General features: G+C 38.4%; 1 protein-coding gene across 1 annotated transcript in view; it reads left to right on the top strand.

The window, feature by feature from the left end:
• Positions 1-23,307, top strand: part of LOC104507258 (ephrin type-A receptor 6-like) — a gene marked incomplete at its 3' end in the record, with an annotated part of 73,472 nt that overhangs the window by 14,942 nt on the left and 35,223 nt on the right. Inside the window, exons 3-6 of the mRNA XM_010148481.1 lie at positions 7,296-7,343; positions 7,768-7,930; positions 16,717-16,825; positions 21,005-21,075. Coding sequence (XP_010146783.1) covers positions 7,296-7,343; positions 7,768-7,930; positions 16,717-16,825; positions 21,005-21,075 — 391 coding nt within the window. The remainder of the gene's footprint in view (positions 1-7,295; positions 7,344-7,767; positions 7,931-16,716; positions 16,826-21,004; positions 21,076-23,307) is intronic.

Raw genomic sequence — 23,307 nt, 5'->3', positions numbered from 1 at the left:
GATGAGCTTAAAGGTTTTTACCAACCTGAATTATTCTTTTCTATTCTGTTCTCTAATATCTTCCAAATATTACTACTGGCATTTTTTTCCTGTTAATAGATATGCTATAGGTCAAAATAGTCTTCTAAAAGAAAATCATGCACAAAATTAGTAAAGATAAAGAAGCTTTCAAAGACAGACTTTGAGTTTCCCAGTTGTCAATAATTTTATTGTTTTCGGTGTAATTATTCTTCATCTCAACAGTCTATGTAAGATGAGAAGCAATATATGACAAGGGACAGTAAGCATTCAGAATACATATTATTGAAATATTTTATTGCAAACAAAAGAATTTTTTATAATTATTTGGGACAAATTAGTTGTGAGAGGAATATAGGCAGTATAAGTCAAAGGCAATTTCCATAAATTAGAGCTGGGGGGGCTATGAAACACAGACAGTAAGCACAGACCCCACAGTTAGCTGTTAAATTTGTCTTTAACAAATTCTATTTTAACTGATTAATCACATATTGACTATACCTAGGAATTACCTACTGTGTTATTCTAAAGTGCATCTCAACATTAAAGTTCAGCTGACTCTGGAGGTAATTAAGTGCCATCATAGCTGATTCCATGAGAACAGTAAGGAAGGGGTTGGATATTTCATTTCATGATGGACGAGAGCTATGACTTATAAAAATTCCTATCTTACAGAATTGTGGCCATTCCTTTAAAATAATGATGCTTTCTCTGTCGGTCACATTGTGTATATCCTTCAAACTGATGTATCTAGGTAAGCGGAAAAATGTGACCAAATGGTCTCATAAAATATTCTTTTTCATTATTGGTGCTTTTATTTAAACATTGATAGTATCTGAATCATGGAACTCTGAATCTTCTTTATTTTAATGTGGTACTTATTCAGCTTTGACACTGTGCTTTAATACACAGGAGAAAGACCTGGTCCCTGTGGTATATATATATTGACTCTCTATTAGTATTTCTTTCTGTTAAGCGATATCACTCCAGAAAGACTAAGCAAGATTATATGGCTTAAGCACAGAATTTTCATGTTGGAGAACAATGGATATAAGCTCGAAAATGTATTTGCAAGCAGTTGATAGTAAATTCAGTTACTGTCTCCGGGATTCTTTCTGCACACATGCATTCGGAAGTTGTAGCACACAATAAGTATGTTTTCAGCTGGTAGAAGCCTTTGTTCCCTACTGTCAGTTGAAGAAGGTTTTTCAGTTAGTTGTGGGAGTCAATGAACTCCATACTTTGATTGTCATTCGTAAAATAAGCTAGAGACAGAGTAAACTGCAAGACAGTGGTAGTTCCTGGCGCTCCCATTATATATTCCAAATGATAGAAAATTATAATTGGTTATCTTTTTCAGTTGCTGAAATAAGGACTGATACTGTTTTTATTAGAGGCATGTTTCTCTTTCCCACTCAAATATTAACCGTGACAAATCTTGTATACCTGAAAGTGCCTGGATTTTTATCAATCCTTTACAGGTAAAGTTAATCTTTTAAAAGTTATTTGAGCACTATAAGCAAAATGAAGTATTTCAGCTTTTATTTCCATTAAACTTTTTTTCCACTAAACATTTTTAGTTATATATAATTTTCTCACCCATAGCATCATTGATTGTCTGGAGTTTTATCATGTTGATCGTAGAGTTGAGTGCTTGTGGGTGAGAATCAGGGGGAAGGCCAACAAGACAGATATCGTAGTGGGAGTCTGTTATAGATCACACAACCAGGATGAGGAGGCACATGAAATATTCTATAAGGAGGTGGGAGAAGTCTCACTCTCCCTAGCCCATGTTCTCACTAGGGGACTTAAACTTACTGGGTGTCTGCTGGAAACGCAGTACAGCAGAGAGGAAACAATCTAGGAGGTTCCTGGAGTGTGTGGAAGCTAACTTCCTGAGAACAGCTGGTGGGGGAGCCAACTAGGGAAGGCACCCGCTGGACCTGTTTTTTGTGAATTCTCACAAGAAGTACATGTGGGAGATGTGATGGATGGCGGCTGTCTTGGACATAGGGAACATTAAGTAAGAAGGGGAGTCATCAGAACTGCTTCCTTGGGCTTCTGGAGGGCTGGCTGACCTCTTTAGGAGCCTGGTAGACAGAGTCCTTTGGGAGGCAGTCTAAAACGCAAAGGAGTCCAGGAAGGCTGGACATACTTCAAAAAGGAAGTCCTACAGGTTCAGGAACAGGCTGTCCCCATGTGCCAGAAAACGAGCTGTAAGGGAAGAAGACTCGACTGGCTGAACACAGAGCTTTGGGGGGAACTCAGTTGAAAAAGGAAAGATGACAAGCTGTGGAAGACGGGGAAGACCACTCAGGAAGACTATTAGAATGTTGTGAGGTTTTACAAGTAGAAAATTAGAAGCACCAAAGCCCAGCTAGAACTTAACCTGGCCTCTGCTGTAAAAGGCAATTAAAGTGTTTCTGTAAACACATCAGAAACAACAGGAAGGCTAAGAAGAATCTCCATCCTTTATTGGATGTGGGGGGCAATGTAGTGAAAAAGGATGAGGAAAAGGCTGAGGTACTTCATGACTTCTTTGCCTCAGTCTCTAAGTCTTTTAGTAGGGCCAGTTGTTCTCCAGGTACCCAAATTAGAAAGCAGCATGTTTACATAGGCATGGCATGTGGAGGTTTATCTATTTGTTGGCAGGTGTTAATGTCATCAGAGGGAATCCCCTTTCTTTGAGCATATGAGAAAAATGGTAATACTCATTACGATAATACAACATCTGGATATTGAATAAATATGGCACTCTAATAAAGTGGCTAATTTGAGTGAGGCACAATGAAGACCTATCATTTAATCTAGTGATGTCATACAGTGGAAATGTTTCATGACATTGTATGTTGATGGGACAGATCCAGCCAATCCGGTGCATTGCAAAAGCAGAAAGCTTTTAATTATTTTTTATACTCAGATCTTGCTACTCCATTAAATCACTTCATCTGTTCTTAGACCATTAGCACCATTGTAACTTCCATTCAGTCAGTCTATTTCTTGTAGGTATGAAAAACATGTCTTGACTATAAAGCCAAGTATAAAATTAGGAGAGATACAGATTGAGATACTCATGCAGTCGTGGCTGCAGGAAATACTTTGATTCTGAAAGGTGCTCATGTTCATGCACAGACCAAACTGTCAAAGATTTGTGAATGCTGTCATAATCAGAACTGAATCCGCTGACAAGAAGAATCACACAAACAAATAGAAAAATACAATTTCCTTAGAAACAGAGATAGCTTTTTCAAAGTACGTAATACAGTTCTATTTAACTTGGATATCTAGTCATAGGGTCTTTATTACTTCGTGTAATAACATTGACATCACTTGTCATTTGGATTAAATATATGTTTTAATTACAGATTTTCACCAAGATAAATTTGCAGTAGGCTATGGAAGAGGTCTTATGAATTTTCTCATATCAGATTCTGACACGTAGTTATATTAGTACATTATATTAGACTCCTTTAATTTATGTTTAAAGCCTCAGACCCTGTGTTCTCAGAACTGTTTCTTGTGAGTCGTGTGCCATCTTAACATCACAAATGCTGCCCTGATGCTACTGTGAAGGATCAGAGCATTTCTTGTACTTCTCATTTTATATGAACTCTGAGACATATACGATGGCCGACACTTACTGCTTACATGCAGTCGAAAATGCAGCCATATCAGTGAAACTTTCATTTTGTGGATTTTGTAGTAGTCCCCTGTAGTTACTAAGAAATACAGAACAAAGGTAGTCTTTGACATTTCCCATTGATCCTGGTCCCATCACTGTCCAGGTCAGAGATCTATCACAGAGCATACTGCTGCTCCTTCTAGCCCACAAAAACAGGCTTTCTTTCAATGGCAAACAGGGTGCATGGCAGGAGGGCTGATTCACTTTTTGAATCCAGAATCCATGCAAAAGTGCATATTGTATGTGGCAAGAAGCAGCAAAGTATCCCATATTTCCCTGCAGGCTAGAACGGTAGGGTTTTATTCTGAGACTGTCTTTGTCCTCCCTAGGAAAGATCAAGGCAAAAGGAGTGGCCGACCTAGAGAGCCACCCCCATTAACCCCGAATTGCATCTCTGTGGAAAGCTATGGCTTTCAGGTAGCCTGCAGATCTTGTCATTGTCATGAGAAGGGAGTAATGGCAAATCATCCACTCTCCAAAGAATTATGTTATGTATGAATCCAGTCCAAAAATCCTGATTTTTTTTGTGTGAAACATTCATATAAAACCATGTGAAGTTTCCAGCTATTAATCATTGTGTCTCGAGTCTGAGCAACTGTCTCCTCAGGTACATGCTTTTTCCGAAGCTTTCTGAAGCTTTTTCTTCTCAAACACCAAGGTGACAGGTTCCCTTTCCCCTGTTTCACTTGTAATAACAAATCCTAGCCCCTTTCTCCTATGACAGCAGTATTACTTTTATGATCCTGTACTCCTAGACATTGTTTTTCAGACTGTGATGGATGGCATAAGAGGCTGCAGAAAGGAAAGAAGAAAAGAGATGGGAGGGCGTGGAGATGGGACCCCTCGGGCAGTCCCAGGCCGGTGGTGAGGAGGCAGCAGTCGAAAAAACCGTTGGAGGTGACCAAAATATGCTCCACCACCCAGAAGGGTCAGGCAGAGATAGATGGGTTCCCCTCAGGAAACTGCTGTTAGCCATAGCCTGCCCACATGGATGGAGGGACACGTTTTGTTGATTAAATGTTACCACCACAGTCCTTGTGACACTCATTATCTCTAACCAACTAAAAGTAAGAAATTATACTTGACAGCTGTCCACATCCCTGGCTAGGGAGCTGCTATACTTCAAGTGCTGTGTTTTACACAAGCACTAGTTAGCCTATGATAACAGATAAAGATCAGATTGTTTTTTTCGGAAGTCATTTCCAGTTCTTTGCTGTAACTGGCCTTGTTCTGCAGGCTTCAGGGAGTAAATCTTATCACTGGATCTTGGGGAGTCTCCACCAATTTTTGACAAAATTTCCATTTCCATCCTTGTCTTGAAGGAACCCATTTCTTTTTACAACTCCATCAAATTATTCTGAAACTTTATTTGTGCAATCTCTTCAGCGGGTCAGTAAATTGTTAAATGCTTAGAACTTGAGTTCAGGCAACAAGGTAGTCTGGGGAAAGGAAATGGCTTGCAAAAGGATTTACAGCTAAATCCTTTAGGTGCTGGTCTCCTCCTTATCTTACCAGTTGCATAGCCTAAATACAAATTTCTGGAGCATTCCAGAGTGCAAAGTCACTGCCCACCTATGTCTGGGCCATGACACATACAGGACGTAGTACTTGCTAAAACTTTGAACTCAAGCATACTAATACCTGTAAAACAAGCATTTGCTGTTTATGTTTAATGAATATATCCAGAAGCTTTCCTTCACTGGATGCCATGTGTTTACCTGTACTGAAGTGAAGAAACAGTCTCTCGTGTTGATATTGTGTTTAACAGGCAAGATGACAAACACTGGGCCATACCTATGATTCAGTGTCATCTTCAGATAGTGTAAAATCAGGTTGTTTCCCTTCCCCCCCGCCCCCCCCCCATCCAATTCTTAGATTGATTTTGAACTGGCCTCTAGCTTGTGTTGAAAGACCTGGTGTCTTTGGGCAGAAATGTGTACACACTTTGGTCAACATCTTCATTACTAAGTAAATTCAAGTCTTGTGTTCTTCAAGACTGCATACCCTGTCCAAGTTACATGTTAAGTTATATGACCCCTCTACACATGGAAATCCCCTGAAGTTGCACATATAACAAGCGTATAGAATAGAAATGAGCTATTCATGTGACATTGAATATTGTGAAATGTCCATAAAGTAGTATGAAGATTCTGTATCTGTAGGAGTTCTCTATTTCCTTAAAAATCTGAGTATTAACCTATTATACATTTTTTGCTTACATACGTGCTCTTTTTCAAGTTGAAGCAAACTTAATCACACAAAAAAAAATCCATCACTGACAGGTTGGTTTTCTGTCAGGAGAAAATAGGTATTTTCTGATTTTTTTTTTTTAATACATCTGAAATCCACTTATCTGTTCAAAGTAAAGTTACAACATTTCAAGTAATTGGGAGAAACCTTCTGATCGTTACGGAATCAGTTAGATGGTATATTAATAATATTGTCCATCCATAAGATTACCTGTACACTGTGTCTTATTATTTCAATTTAAATATACACTTTTGCTGTTTCAGAATCTGGTGATAAACTGTAGAACTAACCAACACTTGCCCTTGCTATAGTTTCTGAAACTATTTCTAATGTTTGAGTGAGCATTAAATGATATTATTTCAGATATTGGTCATTGTTGTCTTCCTTCTCCTCCTTCAGTTAACAGAATCATTAGATTATTTTAGTGTGTTTGGGTTTTTTAATTTGGTTTTCTTAGGCATCTCTTTGTATGCCTACTGAAGGAATACAGTTATACCTGCTGCCCTAAGCTAATGTGACTTTGTTATACCGTGACTGAAGTTAGACTCAGCATGTTTTATATAAAACTGTTTGTTTTATATAAAAAATATATGTATATTGCTCAGAAGAGGTTAAGAGTCCAATAGAATCTAACTGAAACCTATTCTTCTCCATGTTCTGTTCCTTCTGTGAACCAGATTGTTTCCTTCTTAACAGACTGGAAGTACCCTTTGAATAACTTATACATACTCAAATATTACTGCATGGTATAAGAAATATATACGGTGCCCAATGGGTATCGCAGTTGGATTGTTAAGCATGTGCCAAGGACATTTCTGCTCGTATGTCAGTTTGGAGACAAATCCTGCAGCAGCAAACTAAAGCTAGCCTTAAGGCACCATATAAAATACTACAGATTACTGATTTATCAAGTGACAGTAACTAATGACAGGGAAGAAATGCCCTCTTCTTCTAAGTCATCCCCTCATGTAAAAGTATCCTCAACAACCTGTTAAGCAAAGCAGCACTTAGTTTTTGTACAACAATTGGTGTGGCCGGTCTCCATACTTCAGCAGCTGGTCTGCAGTGGTAATTCCCAGCAATCTCTACACACCATAATTCTCAGTGATCTCTGCAAGAGTCAGGAATCCTCAGCAGATGCCCAGGATCAAATGGTAGGAGATGAACAGGGGACTTCTGCAGAGAGTGTTTCCTCTTATACAGTGTGAAAGGGAGTTGCATGTACGACTACTTTACAGCTATCTGAAAAGTGAAATTATGTTTAACGGCAGTGAAGCAGTCGAACCATGCTAGAAGTTCACATACTTTAAAGAAAAAGTTAATTTTTATTTTCTTTTACCCACAGGTCTACCCACGGATAGCGCCGGCATTTTGGCACTACCTGCGGGTAGAAGTGAGTAGCGGGTGTTTGAATACTCCCACATCTTTACTTTACAGCTTACTACTATTTACTGACCTCCTAGTTTGTCCATTGTGCAAAAATAATTAGCTCCCATTCTAGCTGCCATTTTCTGTGAATGTAGTCTTGTACCAATTACATATTATTTTGACTACACTGTAATTACTAACCCAAGACACAAAGATGTGATGTGTTTATATGCAATATTAAAGACAAAAAATTGAAATCTAAGCCAAGGCCATATCATACATTATGACTATAGCACAAAATCAAAGTACAGAAATCCATACCTGCACCTCCTTTTATAAACATGTTTTACATTCATGAGAAGAATGTGGAGCTTCAGTTCTGCTATATCATTTTTGCAAAGTTTGTACAACTCAACTTGATATCGTTTCTCCCCTCTTTTGTCCCTCAGGAGCATGAGCAGCTCAGCTATTCCTCCACAAGGTCCAAGGCTCCAAGTGTTATCATCACAGGTCTCAAGCCAGCCACCAAGTATGTATTTCACATCAGAGTCAGGACGGCAGCAGGATACAGCGGCTATAGCCAGAAGTTTGAATTTGAAACTGGAGATGAAAGTAAGTTTCACTGAAGGAAAAAAAGTCAAATACAATAGAAGTAGCATCTATTTCTAAACCAGTGAGATACTGGGAGTTTGAATGGCTGAATCCATACCATTTGTTTATCACAAAATGTCCAATGCTGTGTGAAGGAAGCACAGCCAGGAAGCACAACAAGGAAGCCTACCCTCATACTTCTGGATTTATGTGCAACAAATAGAAATTTTAGCCCAACACTGCAACTGAAGGAATGTTTTCTTCCACAAAATTTCCTTATGGGTCCCTTCCAACTTGAGATACTCTATAATTCTATGATACTTTCTTTGCTTAAAGAAGGCCTTCCTTTTCATATCTAGAAATGCCCTTAGTCAGGATTTAGTCCTTAGTCCAGCAGCTTCATACAAGCTCCCAGAACACAGTGATGGAGTCGTTTCTGTGCTTTCAGTGCTCTCAGACAGTACAAATAAAAAATATGTATATATTTAAGTCATGTATTGCCCTCCATGTTAAAGCAAACTGCAAAGTATTTACAAGCATTTGAAACAAAATTAGTGTAGTAGATACAACACTAAAACACTCATTAATGAAATCATTTTAATTAACCAATTATGTATACCATGTTTTTCATTAGTGTTTTAGAATTCAAGTTGCTTAAGCTAAAGTACAGACTCAAAACTATGTAAGTGTTTTCAAGAGCACCCATGGGGTTGTTTTCCATTTTCATTGCTTCTTAACTCCCATTTCAAAAATGTTTTAGGGACAGATTTCCAAGTGCTTAATTGGACTTTTTAAAATTTTCTGGGTACTTCAGCCAATTGGTTTGAGTAGGAGTTGAGCATTTGGGTGCTTTTAAGAATTCCAGTACATCCAGTCTGCATCTTCTGTTGCAATAAATACTAGGCTTTAGGCACCCAAGGACCTAGCTCTTACTAAAATTAAATTATATTTAAACCTCTATGAGCAAACATGAACCTCATGTTTGTGAAAATGTGACTTACCCATCTAAATCAGGAAGTGGTTCCAGTGGCCTTTCACTCATTGGCACTGCTGAGAGAAACATCCCCAGGGAGTGAGATTCCACCCACTCCTTCCTAGCCCCACATCTCCTTGGGCTGCATGGTAAGCTAGAGCTCACAACACTCTTAAATATTTATTACCTCTATTACTTCTGAGTACCCAGTGTGAATCTTGATAGTGAAACGTGCACATTATATATTTGATGTTTACCAACATGTACTGCTTAAGCTTCTGCCCGACTAAAAGTATTTGATTTGTTATAAATATAAATCATTGTGTGATTGAAAGGAAATGTAGAGAGAAGAGATTTTGTTAATGATCAATTGAGATGGAGGTTGAGAAATTCTGATGCTGTTTGAAATGGTACCTGGAGCTAGATGAAGACTTCAGTTTAATTAAAAGGGTAATTCAAAGGACTGTGGTCTTATTCAAATATTTATACAGTGCTGCAATAGATTTCAAAGAGAAAAAAAAGCAAAGTTAACTGCCTGCTGGTAAATATTACTTATTTCAAATTGAAGCAGTACTCAGTGACCAGTCAAATTATGCCTCCAAATGTCTTACTTCCTCACAGCTCCAAATATCTTGCTTCCTCACAGCAGTATTTTTAAAATTGGCCTATTCTAAACTTGTGACCTTTTTCTGCCAAATTAAAAAGCCAAACACAGGAATCTGTTCCTCATCTAAATATGTGTATGCCATTTTTAAGAATTCTCTTGTCCTTCCCATAAGTGATATAAATTCTGCCTCTCTAAAAAAAGCAGTTTTTCCAATCATTGAATCATTTTGTTGCTCTCCAAAATTTTAACATCCTTTTTGACGTATACCATCAGCACTGAACCTGATACTGAATTAAACTGGCAAACTAAATCTGTTTGTGATGCCAGAAGCAGACCTAACACCGCTTACCTCCTTATAATTCAGTTTTCTTTTACTTACAGGTCTTGTAAGAACTTGTTGCCTGAACTAGACCATTGTCTCACACAGATGAATAACTAGAACATAGCAACATTTTCTTAGTACCATTGTGTTCCAAGATACTGACCTGCATCTAGATGAAGGGACTGGGGAGCATTGTGTTGAGACTTGGGCTGCAAAGTTATATCAGTACACATAAATGTTAATTCGCCCTTGCTGGCATGCATCTGTCTTACACACCAGTGCAAGTCAAGCTGTGTAGGAATCTATCTTCATGATTTGCTACTCTGACAGTATGGAGATCAGCTGGAAATTTTCTGATTTATTGCTCTATATTCTTCTCAATTATTCTGAAAGATACCAAATAATATTAGACCAAGGCAGGTTATTGCAGTTTCTTCCATCCCCAACCATTAGAAACAAGTTACCTGGTGAAAATTTCACATTTGCAATTACTTTTTGTGGTCTTTCACTTAGCCAGATTTCAACTAATTTGTGAGCTATATGATTTTATATAAAGTTAACATTTTCATTAGAAGGTTGGGAAGAACAGAGTCTTTTAGAATTTATCATTATTAATGGTGGTACATGAAGCAGAAAGAAAGCCAACTCTGTAGAGGTAATGAAAAAACAGTTAGTTAATCATGCAATGTTGATCAGGTTTTTGGGAAGCACCCTGACTTACTGACCAGCTGACTGAGGCCACCATTGCTTGGGGATGATGTTGTTGAACTCTCCTCCCTGCTGCACAGACTAATAAATGGAACACCTGAAAGAGGAAAATTTGTAAGGTTTTCTGTGAAAGGAAATGGAGTTACCTCGAAAAGTCAGAAGAATTCTCTTCAAAAAAGCAGGGATGAGTGAATAGATGTTGTCAGGCATTTCTCCCACTGTTAAAGCTAAGAGGCTGCTGCTGGGAAATGTAATACCTTTGCATAGCATAGTAACTGGGGCTTTTGACCATGTTACTTATCCATTTGATTCAGTCTCCCTGTTTCAGCCCCTTCCAGGCAAAACACTTCTAGCAAAGCTGACAGGGTTTCATGCACTTCAGCACACAGAGGTGTACCAGTGCTGTGGCTCTGCATTGGACCATAACCTCACTCATAGTTCCTCCTTTATGTATCAGTAGTTCCAACCATCTGAGTCCCCACAAAGCTCTGGTCCTTCCTGGGACAGAATAAAATGTATTCTGAGAACAAAAAAACATTTGTCCCAGGGCAAACTTGCTTTAATATCTACCTGTTTCTCTCTCCCTCCTATTTCTCTCTCTCTCTCTCCTAACTAGCTGTTTACAAAAGACTTTTTTCATTTGGTTGGTTTAAAAAAAAAAAGAAAAATTATTCAAAGCGTTCTTTTTTCTGGAGGAATGTTTTTTACTATATCACCCCAGAGATCATTGTGCCTAGAGGAATTTGTAAAATATTGAACAGTTTTCAGCTGTTAGACAGTTCAGTGTTTTCATGCTGTAGCTCTCTTGCGCAGGGCTTGTTCTACAACTGGGGGTATTTTCCATTTTTTTAGGAAAAAAAAAAATCTGAAAGGGAACTAGTTTGCTTGTTCCAGAAGGGACCTATGGGGCAACCTAGCATGTGTGAAATGTGGACTAGTGCTTGGGCTGAACAGACTGGTAAATGAAAGCACATGATGATTTTTCATCCAAAAGCAATGTGGACTTTTGTACGCTTCAAATAAATTATATTAACAATAAAAAAAATAAAAATTCAGAAATGGCTGATGGAATACCTGATTAGGTATTTTATAAATTTGAAGATGGTGAAAAATTAATTGGCCTGAAATCCTGATCTTGATAAACTATAACTTTAATTTCTTTACCATAGGCACAGATGGGGACTTTCTTGTATTGTCAGATTTGCTGAATTCTCACATTCTTCCTCCTCTTCGCACATCCACAAAACCTATCGTTAACTTTTCAGCCTCAAATCATGCTATTTGGGATTTACCACCAGATGCAATTTAGACACAGAGCTCGATTCATTCCAGAACTCCAAGGCGCAGGAGTGGGGTACTGAATCATTGATGCTGATAGAAGTCCAATATTGTTTGAAGCACATGCTCTGGTTCATGCCACAACAGAGAAGCTGTACCTAGGTTTTTCAGAAATACATTGAATTTCCAATGCAAAATGGCAATTTTTTTGTTAGACTGTTTGATGTTTTGACAATAGTACATTAAATTTCTGGTTGAAACAAACATATGAGATGGCACATTTAGAAACTGTCTTGCTGGCTCTCTCCCTATATCTGCCTAGTTCTACTGTTCATTCAGTAGTTGTCAGCACTGGATACCTCAGAATGTCTTATTTTAGCCTTGAAGTATTTCCTCACTGTGTTGTATATTTTCAGCCATTTGTTCTTCAGATTTTACTTTGGTCTATCTGATTTCTCTACTGTATGTGCCCAGAAGCCCCAGAGACCACTTTTCCTCTGCATTTCCTAAACAAGAGCAACATCCTTGCACAGATCCCGAAGTGCTTGGACAGGCTTTCTATTCATCCACCGGTCAGGGAGCCAATGCTAGGGGAAACAGTTGGAAGCAGGATATTCAAGCGAATACATACCAAAAGGTTTTACATTCTTATGCTAGTGATGGCATTATTTTTCCCTTTTAAGTTCTTTTTAATATTGTCTTTCCACTGCCTCCTCCCTTTCCCACATTCTCCCATAGATCGGGGCCCATCATCTCACTGGAGCACAGGAACTGCAGCACTTCTGAAAATGTAAAGGTTACCCTAATTAGACTTTATATTTTTATTTCCTATTGTTCTTAGGCGCTGTTATTTACAATGCCTTGTAAATCCATCTGACAGCCAGTTCCTGTCTATTAGAAGTCCAGTTCTCACCACCCACACTTGCCTATCTTACAGCTTCTCAACATTATCTCTCTAGCTGTCTTTCTGTCACCTTTTTATCTTTCAGTTTGCTGGAAGGTCCGCTGACTGAGAGATGTCAAATTGAAATAACTAAAGGATGTAGCTAAGAGATGGAAGTGAGCTGTCACTAGGGCTTCCAGCCTTTTTATGCCAAATACACAACCTTTTAAAAGATTTTGCAGAAATTTGCTCAGAGAAAAGAAAGGAGAACAGAGATGGGAGATTCTCTCTGTCTTTCATCCTATTGCACTGTGACTAAAATGTCTACACCATTTCTTCCAGTCTGCTCAGTTAGGAAGTAAAGAAGCCTCAGGATATTTCCCTTCCGCGAAAGGAGAAGAGGGAAAGTGCAGCTCCTCCTCCTTCACACATTTGCCTGAAGAACCCAGACAGGAGCTTAGACAAGGCATAGATGTAAAGAGTAGATAGTGGGGACAGAACTGACACCAGGCTTGATGCAGAAGGGTTTTCTGGGCATGGTGTTAAGCAAGGAAGCTGGAACGATGCAATTAGACGTTTTAAAAATTGTTTAACCTGAGTTAAGCATGAAGAGTCACAGGAGCAAAGAGTTTATCTGGATAATATGCTTCTGGGTACATGTATCATACATGCTGCAGTTTTAAAATCAAATCACCACTTTGACTAATCACATTAGTTGCAGCTACAAAGTGTTTGAGGAGTTTTGTCACCCAAACTTTATAGTATGCTGTTTAATCATCGGCTGGGATGAGTAATAAATCCTCCCTTTTCCTTGTCTTATGCTATTCATTTTTTAAAGTATATTTTTATCAAAATGAACTTACTGAGCAGACGGGCAGAGAGAATGAAACATACTACCAGGCAAAACAGCCATCCCGTTTAGATAGGTACTAAGCTCCCTTGTGAGTCTTAGCACTGCTCATGGTTTACACATTCCTGTTCCACCAGCACTTCCTCACCCTCTTTCCTATCAACTTTAACTACAAATGGCATGTGGCCCCATGCATGTTACTGCTACATTCCTCCTTGTGATTACAGAGCTACTAACCATCCCTGCACTGGCCAGATTTGGGTGGTGCATAGGTGGCAGATATGAGACCATGCACTGGACACTGTAGAGACAATAAAATACTGATTTTAGCTATATGAATGCTGGCCATGTTGTCTAACAAATAAGATTCTGGAAAAAATCATATGTAATTCTAACATGTACACACTAAGAGATACGAAATAAGATTGCAGGAACCTGCTGGGCCTTACAACCTATCATAATTGGTTTTTAAACTGAGTTTTTCTGTCTTGCATAATCCAGAATAGTCCTGAGGAGAAACACAGGGTCATATACCAATATGCAGTGCCGATAGAGAGGGAAAATTAAGGAAGAAAAGGTAGGAAACAACAAAGAAGATTCAGGAACATGTACATCAGAAGCAAAACATGTTAAAGCTCTTTGTATTTACAACTCGAACTTTACCTTAAGAGAAAGCTGAAGAAATGAGGAAAGAGCAGATAGATGGAGGGACGTGCTGAATTTAATTTAGAATGGCAAAATGCTGTTAAAAAATTTATTATTGAGTGTCCCTGATTACTATCTTCTTACTGCCTAGGTAGTGTTTTAAGGAACCTTTAGCTGCGTGTAAGGAGTCCGCATATGTGCCCACACATGTACTTATATATGTGTTGTTCACTGCACTGTGCCTTTATTGATTTCTAGAAGGATCACTTCAAGCAAAAATAAGTATTTCCATCATTTTGCCTTACCTGCCTCTCTGGCAGTTTTTAACAAATCCACATTTTCCAATTATACTTGTCTGGCATTTGACATTTTTATCTGACAAGTAAATTAAGGTCATCAGGAAGTTTCAGACTTGAAAGTCCTTCAGAGTGATTTGGCTACTTGAAAAAAAAATCCTAATGTATTGAACTCTGGCACCTCTGCCAACACAGTAAAATACAAACAGGAGAAACAGAATGATCACTTTTTAAGTGCATTCGGTCTCAGCTAAAAACCATATTGCTTAGAAGTGGAAACACCTAAGTCAGTCTGGAATTTCTCCCCTTCATGAATTTCACTGGTTCTTAATAGAAAATATATGTTATTAAACTGATAGAGTCATTTATCTAGCTAAAACACTAAGAAAGAGCAGCTCCATTTAGAGCAAAAATTATCCAGGACATGTGACTTTATCTTCATGGATGCAGAGCATCTTTCTTTTAAAAAAAAAAGAGTCATCTGCAGTTTTTCCTCTCACTTCCATTGCAGAGATGGGCAAGACAGACTCACCTAAAACCTCATTCTCCATTAACCACCTCAAACTCTGCCTGGTCGTTAACAGTCTTCCCAGCACAGCCCCTGCTAGTCTGAAAATAGTATTCAGTGTTTGGTTTGGAGAGCCTGTTATTATTTGCATTGATACTTGTGTGGCATCATATTTATGTTGTATTTTTCCAACTAAATCTGACCCTGTGGAACATAACACAGTGCTGAGCTAGAATCCACTCCCATCATATCACTAGATACCATTTTGGAGATTAGCTGTTCAGTGAGTATTTGCTACATCACTTATTGGAAGATGTATATATTTAACTTGTCTGTGGAGAGCTTATGACCACAGACACTGAATGCCCTGTAATTTACTGCCTGTGCATATCTGCATTAAATTATATGGACAGAAACCTAATGGCAGAAATTTAACAAGTTGTTTCTGCTGAAAATTTGACGTAAACTACTATTGTTTTTATTTGCTTTACTACGATTACAAAGCCAGTTTACACTGCTAATTTCTAAATCACTCACAGATATTATTTCGAAGCCAAATGTTTTTCTTGGAAATAGCTGCTTTGAGCAGCAGTGCGTGCATTGTATTGGGCTTCATCAGCTGCAAAGTGATTTTTTTTGAACTTTTCTCTTTGCAGCAACCTAGGTGATTTCCCTAAACTTTAATCATCTGGTGCCTATGGGAAGCAGAAAATTTTGCTTGTAGAATGATTTGCAAGTTTACAAAATCAAAGTTCCTTTTCTGATAAATCTAAAATTTATTTCCTTTTTTATATTTACTACTATTGTCAGAGGTAATTGAATAGAATTATTTATTCTCCTTCAGAACAATGTTACGTTTCTCATGGAAACTGAAAGTAAGAATTATGTAAACCTCATGTGGTGAAAATGTTCAAGTGTAACTGAGTTTAAGAAATAAAACTTTAGACTCACAAGACAGGAGATCAAGAAAAAACTGAGCCTAATGTTTTTTTTCTGCTCACGTAGTACTTGGGCAGTGAGGACCAACCAGATTGTAAGTAGGTACTTTTTCAATGTAAAGATTTAATATTATACAGAATAAATTAATAAAAGAAACAAATGTCTAGAGACTGGATAATTTAATGTCCTCAAAAAACAGAGGGAAAAAACATGAGGCATAAGAAAATCAATATTTTTTGGTTTTCCACTACAATGTTGCCAACAGCCAGAGCATGTTATAGGTAAAACTGTAAACATTTTGTGACAGTAAAAATAAACAACAGACATACAGAGTAGCGTGTGTGGCTACACATTAAGTGTGCTTTTTCTGCTTTGCTTTCTCCTGAACCCAGTTTAATCTCTCTTACGTGCAGAGCACTGCTGCTTACTTCACTGGCACAGCTGGATGGAGAGAAGTTCTGAATTAGATTCAGGATTAAGCTAAATAAAGCAAAAGAAAAAATATGTTCTCGTTTTGTGTCCAAATTCCTGTCATACTCAAACTCAAGTAAATTGCAAGGGTCTGATAATGCCAGGTCCTCATTTTAAAAACCTCTGAACTTCATCTCCCCTTCACCATAGCTGGGACACGGATTGTTTTTCACTTTTCAGGTGTATTCACATCTGATGTCCTTGCTAAGCACCAAGGAAACTATTGCAGAGTAATTGCAAGATTTGACCAGTGAAATGTTATCACTCATTCTGCAAGAACCCTAGGTGACTAAGCTTTAACCTCTTTCCTTTGTGCTTCTCTTTCAGCTTCTGATATGGCTGCAGAGCAGGGACAGATTCTTGTTATTGCCACTGCTGCTGTTGGTGGATTCACTCTCCTGGTCATCCTCACTTTGTTCTTCCTCATCACTGGCAGGTAATTACAGTGTTCTCATTTTCTCTTGGTCAGAGCCATCCAAACTAAGAATTTAAGAATAATATTTAAGTCATTGACCACATTTTCAGTGCTAAAATAAGGATTAGGCATAGCGGAGTGAATGTCCTCTGGTCAGCACTGCTCAAACTAACAGTTGTGTTGTGGGTGTTGTTTTTTGTAAAAACCCAGTTTGGTGAGCTAAATAATTATGTGAAATTAGGAAATAGCCTGGCAGTTTTTAAAATAAGTTTCTAGACCTTTTGCCTGCAGAACAAGTATTTAAAAATACAATGTACCTGGACCCTCAAGGTTCTGACATTAGAAGACAAAAAAGAAACAAAAATCCACAGTATTTTTTACAGAATCTCATAACTGTCAGTTGAAAGTCTTTGGAGTGTTTAACTTTAGGATTTCTGGTGTCTTGGGGTTGGCAATGTCGCTTGCAAAAGATACTTGAGTGGACCTTTTTTTTATTACATTTACTATATTAAATTTGTATGAAGAATAATACATAATTATGTATATATTTTATATGCACATTTCTGCATCTGTAAAGAGAAAATATAGGAACTATGTAATGAAATAAAACTAAGGAAAACTTTACTCCAAAATTCTAGAATGATTCTACTGCCTGTGCATCATGGTTTAAACCAGCACACTGTGACATCACTGGTTAACTAAAAATAGCTTCCTGATCGTCCTGTTCTATTACTTTTCGCCTTTTTTTTTTTTAAATTGTGTTGAAGATATCTCACTTAAAACTATATTACAGCAATACTGTTGCACTGCCAGGTGAATTCACCAGTCTGGTTGATGATTATTTTTTATAAGTACACTGATTTTTATACTTATAATTCTTTTAGTGCAGTGCTGATTGTACACCTTCCTTCAGTTGATGCTGATCAGGATCAAACTATGACATTATGCAAATCAGATGAGAAGGCATTTTGATTTGGGTGGCCAGGTGCCATCTTCAGTTACACACTGAAGGTTTTAAAGGAACTCACAACTTGTAATTGGACTTGCTGAAACGCACACAGGGGTTGGAACATCAGGCCTTGCTGGAGGTCAGATTCCCACAGGAGTAGCTGCTTCCATGGTGCCTTGTTTCCTTTTTCACTGAGTGTTTCCTGTGTGATTTCATGACTTCATCTGCTTGCACCAGGAAGCAAAGCAGAATGTATAAGGACAAAGACAATATGTCCCTGTGTTCTCTCTGAGACATCATTGACCAGTCAGTCTACCTTTTTCCCCTCTCCCTCCTTCAGACTTATAAAACATCTGATGGAAGAGCCTCCAAGTGAGGAGGATTCTCCATGGAGTTTCCTTCCTACCTGGCTTGGGGACAGAAAAAATTCAGAATGGGGATGAGGTTCTGCACTATTCCTGTCCTGGTTAAGAGTCGGTGTTCACTGACTCCTCTGAATGTGATAATGTTGATCACAGATGGGGCTGATATCAGTAAATGGTGCTGCATTTTCAGATTTTAATTAAGTTTTTGTTGGTATAGCATTACCCCTAATTTGAAAAGAAAGTGAAGTCCTACCAGTGGAGGCTGGAAGTTTTATTTGCAGTACCCCAGCAACCAAATATGGCACTACAGTAGCCACCATTTGGTGAATTAATGTTCTTGCCACTAGGTAATTAAACCAGTTAAGTATAACATTCTGTTGAAGTTAATGGGAGCAGTTAACATTGGAACATATTGTGACCTTAGATAATCTTAGGGAGTAAGTAAATATTCCTATGATTACTACAAACACGGACACACGGTAGGCACTTGCAGAAGAGAGAGGAATTCTTCAGACAAAGACAAACTTTCAGAGAATATGATTGTGTGGAATCCTTACATGGAATCCTGAAACATAACTCAAACATTTCCTTTAGAAAAAAACTCACTAAACTCAAGAATGAGAAAGAAAAAAACATGGAAATGGGTTTCTTTCTGGGTTTATTCCTCCTGTTTGCTAATGTTAAGTATATCAGAGATTCTCTTAGCTTTCTAACACCTTACTCAATGGGACCATTTCAATTATGTAAGATACGAATTCATTTTGAAGTGCTACTTAAATGCAGTGATAAGAGTGTGTTCCGCAGAAGACAGAGCAAGAAAATTTTGAATAAATACTCAATTTACTCTAGGACTGGAGGCAAATTTCTGTGTGAAAAATGGGATTGGTACCCTACAGATGTGCTCTGCTTCACTGTTTAGAATTAGCAATTTGATGAGCTGTAGAGTGACAGGGCTGCTGATGAGTCTATTCATAGTGGAGAGGCTGGGTTAAATGAGCACCTGCCTCTGCACTTTGCGGCGTGATTATCCGCCATGAGCAAGCAGGAAGCGCGGCTGTCAATTGCAGATAGAAAAATGAAAACGACAGTGACTTCGAGGCGCGGGATATGCAGTGAGATGCGGGTCTTGGCTAAATTCCAGGAAATACAGTGTTAAAGCTCAGCGTGATATATTCTTACTACAAAAACTATTTCTCTCCGATTGCTCAGTAGCCAGCGCTAATAGGGAATGGGGAGATGGAGCTGGAAGACTCCTCTGTTGGTGATTACTCACTGGCTTCTGTAGCCAAACTCTGGTGCCACCTGCATACTTAGGAGGATTGGACAGGGTTAAAGCCTTGTTTCTTAGCCTGTTCCCTTGAGCAGACACTTTAAGTGTAAGGGCTTGTGTTCAGTGTCCTTGGCAGTTGGCAACCTACAGACCAGTTGTTCAGGTCCTAAAAATGGCACTGGTGTGCTTAGTGGTCCCAGCAGCTGTGTACAGTCTAAAGGTTTACACAGAAACTGGGAAGCCACTGGTTGCTCTTTCCGTCCGTAAGGGTACCTAATCATGATAGCTTCGGGACTTTTTGCCCTTCAGGCATTTATCATCACCTCTGGGGCAATTAATGAATTTGTGAGTGTTTCAGTACTTTAAATGAACCATTGACATGAGGTGTGTTCAAGTATTTCTCTTATCTCTGTTGTTAATATTTTATTGGATATACTATCTATAATTACCATTTATTTTATTTTATAAGGTTGGTAGTGAACACACAGAAGCCAGTCATTTTTTCAAGCTCATCTTGGATCTGAATGTCTGCACACCAGAGCTCATGTCCACATGCAATGCTGTTCTGCACTGGGGTCAGTGCCCCAACACTCTTTAGCCCTTAGCCTAGCCCTTAAAGCAAAAGGTTGCCCTCTAAATGATACTTCTGTGGCTGTTCAGTGAGTGAGAAAGATCTTTAAGACCAAGAGCAAATATTTGTTTTTTCTTGGCTGAAACAGTTGCTCCTATCATGTGACCCTTTAAATCAGCACTAATAGTCCCACAGGTCGGCAGCATTCAGGCTGGGGGAGATTTCATTACAGGGAACCTGAAAGCTTGCCATGTGGCAGTTTTCTCCAACATACCCTTGCATCATCAGGTAAGGTCCCTAACAATTCATGAACATCCACAGAGTTTTGTGTTCTTTGCTAAGGATTGGAAATTCTATAGCAATCATACAGGTGTGTGCTAAATCATCATATTCACATACTAGGCTATGTATTGTTTATCCTGTATGATAGCTGCTGGCTCAGAAGAAATGATAAGTCGGTGCCTGGCTCAGATTGCACAGATCTGCTCAGGGAAAAAAAAAAAAAAAAAAAAGAAAACCACCACAAAAAAAACCACACACACAAAAAAAAAGATGGTCCTGATGTGAAAAAATACTTTCTTTTTTCAAGAAACATGGTGAAGACGTAGAAACTATTATCTTACGAAGAAAATGTGAGGGTTTTTTGACACACTGGGTGTGCACATTGATAAGATAAGGTTTAATTGACACTAACCAATGTATGCAAACAAGAATGCAAGGAAGCAATAATATATTAAACAATAATATATTGAGCAATAATATATTAAAAGGTTTCTTCAGAGAAGTCATACTTGGAAATAAAATACTTCATCAGACTTTAACTTAAGTAGTTGCTTTCATACTAATCTTTCAACCATGATTTATTTCTATTTGTATTAAATCTGTTTGTGGTTCTTCATGCGTATTTCTCTTTTTAGGGTCATAACTAAAAACATATCCCAAATGAAAATATTTTGGCTTTCATAAAGGTGCAGATAAACCTTAATATACATTTGTTTTATGCATGACGTATTTTAATTAAAACCTCACCTGTTTTTCTTAAAAGATGCCAGTGGTACATAAAGGCCAAAATGAAATCTGAAGAGAAAAGAAGGGCTCACTTGCAAAATGGCGATAGTAAGTAATTCAGTACTGTTACATAGTATCTATACTGTGTTTTAAATGTTCATTGTTTTCTGTACAGCTTTTGACCTTGATGTTTTAATCTGGCCGTTTGAATAATTCCTTATTTTCTGCACCATCAAGGGTTTTGATTTTTATTTGTATGTCCTCTTGAGTTAATAAGGTTTTTTGGTATTCCATTAATATTATTTATCAGGTTTTTAAGTATATTTCTTTGAATTCTCAACTGGTCTGAACCACATTGCATTTCTGCCTCAAAATTCCATTTTTGGTGACTATGTGCCTTGTTTATGTCCAGACCCCTTTGGCTTTCAGGATCTACGCTTCCAGTCACCCAAGAAATAAAATGTGGAATGGGTTACCTTCCCTAATGTTCCAGCTCACTGATCAGTACAGTGAAAGAAAATCCTGGCAATCTCTTACGGGCACTTTATTAGTTTACTTAGTTTAGTTTAGCTACTCAGTTTAAATTACTAGCCTCACTGTTTTATGTTAGAGTAGCTATTTAAGGTTTTTATTCATTCAAAGGGTATTATAAAAAGGGTGGGGTTTTTTTTCATTTTTTATAACATCCCTGGGAATACTATGAACAAGACAGAAGCTAAATCACCAAAAGTGAATTTTTTTTTCAGGTGACACTGCTATATCCAGCCAAGTAGCTCTTTCTGTCAAGGAAAAGGGCACATTTCCCCCTAAAGGATACTCCCTAGGAAGATTTGTTTGTCATTTGTTTCCAAACATGGTCAGAAAGGAAAGAAGACACAAACCTTCCTGATGGAGAGTTTGATATATATCTCACAGACCGTGACTGATTTTGAGAAAAGCCTCACTCAGTGTCTTTCAGTCCAGGGTAAATGATGCTGTATTTCATGTTGACCAAGGCTTCATCTCAGAGTTCTCTCAGCATCAGACTTGAGTGGGCAAGTCTACTTATGTATGTGCTCCATAGAGCCAAGGATAAAGGGGAATTACTGTGATTTACCCCAGCATCTAGGACTGTATTGACAACAATATTCCCTCCTTTACACTGAGCACTCAGTGCCTCCCTAAGAAATACTCCCTCCTAGTATGGTGCTAGCAGCACCCGTTAGCTGACTGCTGACTACTGTACATTTGGTATCCAGCATCTCAGCTTGAAACAATATGTGGGGCTGCTCAGGCTCTGCTGGTGTCAATGTAAGGGTGACCTCTCCTAGACTGACTGAGGCTGTTTAAAAATAAAAAAAGCTTCACTGCAAAGCCTGCACTGGTTAGCATTGCCTGTTCCTGTTCCCAGATCTGTTGTGTTCACGCTTTACATCCTATGTTTCTGCTGTGTGCAGGAGACGGTCATCTCCTGTTCATCCTTCCTCTGCCCCTTGAGAGCTTGGTGTGAGTCAGAAAAAGATTTCAGGAAATAAACTCTTTGAAGGGAACTAGAAAGATGTTCATGATCTTACAGATAATAGGACCTCCCATGATGTCTGGTGTCCTCCCCATTTCTGTATGGTGTGTACACTCTGTGCAAATGGCTGTTGCTCACTACTTAATGAAGCCCAGCCACATTCATATATCCTGAACATGTTTTCCTCACCTAATACATTTAGGCTTATCAGATAATGATCTGCTTTAGACACAGCTACTAAGTGATAAGAGGAAGAAGGCTGAGAGGTACTTAATTCTTTAAAAGAGGTTCTCCGGACCCAGCTGCAGTATCATCCTCTTATCCTGTTAAGTTGATGCATTATCTACATCAAATTCTGTTAATGAATTGAAAATTTTCCAGCACTTAGTCAGCACATGGCAGCAGCCTAAAAAAATTCCAGTCCGGATAGTCCAAGAGAAACAACGTAAATTCTTGGACATGCCATAATCAAGAACATGAGGGATATTAGCCATGCCAGAAAACGATGGCTTGCTGGAGCCTGCCAAAGCAGTCTGGCACCAACCCACCATTGCCACAGCCATCTCCAAGGAAGCAGAGAGAAATTATTGAAGCCCTGTGAGTGGATTTGGATATTTTTGTTCTCGTTTTGCACCTGGCTCTCTGGTTGTTCCAGCTGATCAGAAGAGAACAAAACAGCACAGTCCTCCAGGACCCATCCTCAGAGGAAAGAATCTCAAAGATTGGATCTGTTTGGCAAAAGGAATGTTCAGCCATCGGCCCATAAATGAAAGGAGTGAATTAGGAAGCATTCTTTTCAAACTAAAGGACAGATTGACTAAGTTGCCCAAGGAGCCGAAAAG

This window comes from Eurypyga helias, unplaced genomic scaffold (assembly GCF_000690775.1).
Source record: "Eurypyga helias isolate BGI_N326 unplaced genomic scaffold, ASM69077v1 scaffold11193, whole genome shotgun sequence".
Classification (NCBI taxonomy): domain Eukaryota; kingdom Metazoa; phylum Chordata; class Aves; order Eurypygiformes; family Eurypygidae; genus Eurypyga; species Eurypyga helias.
The sequence above is the reverse complement of the archived record's forward strand: the minus strand, read 5'-3'. Positions and strand labels throughout refer to the sequence as shown.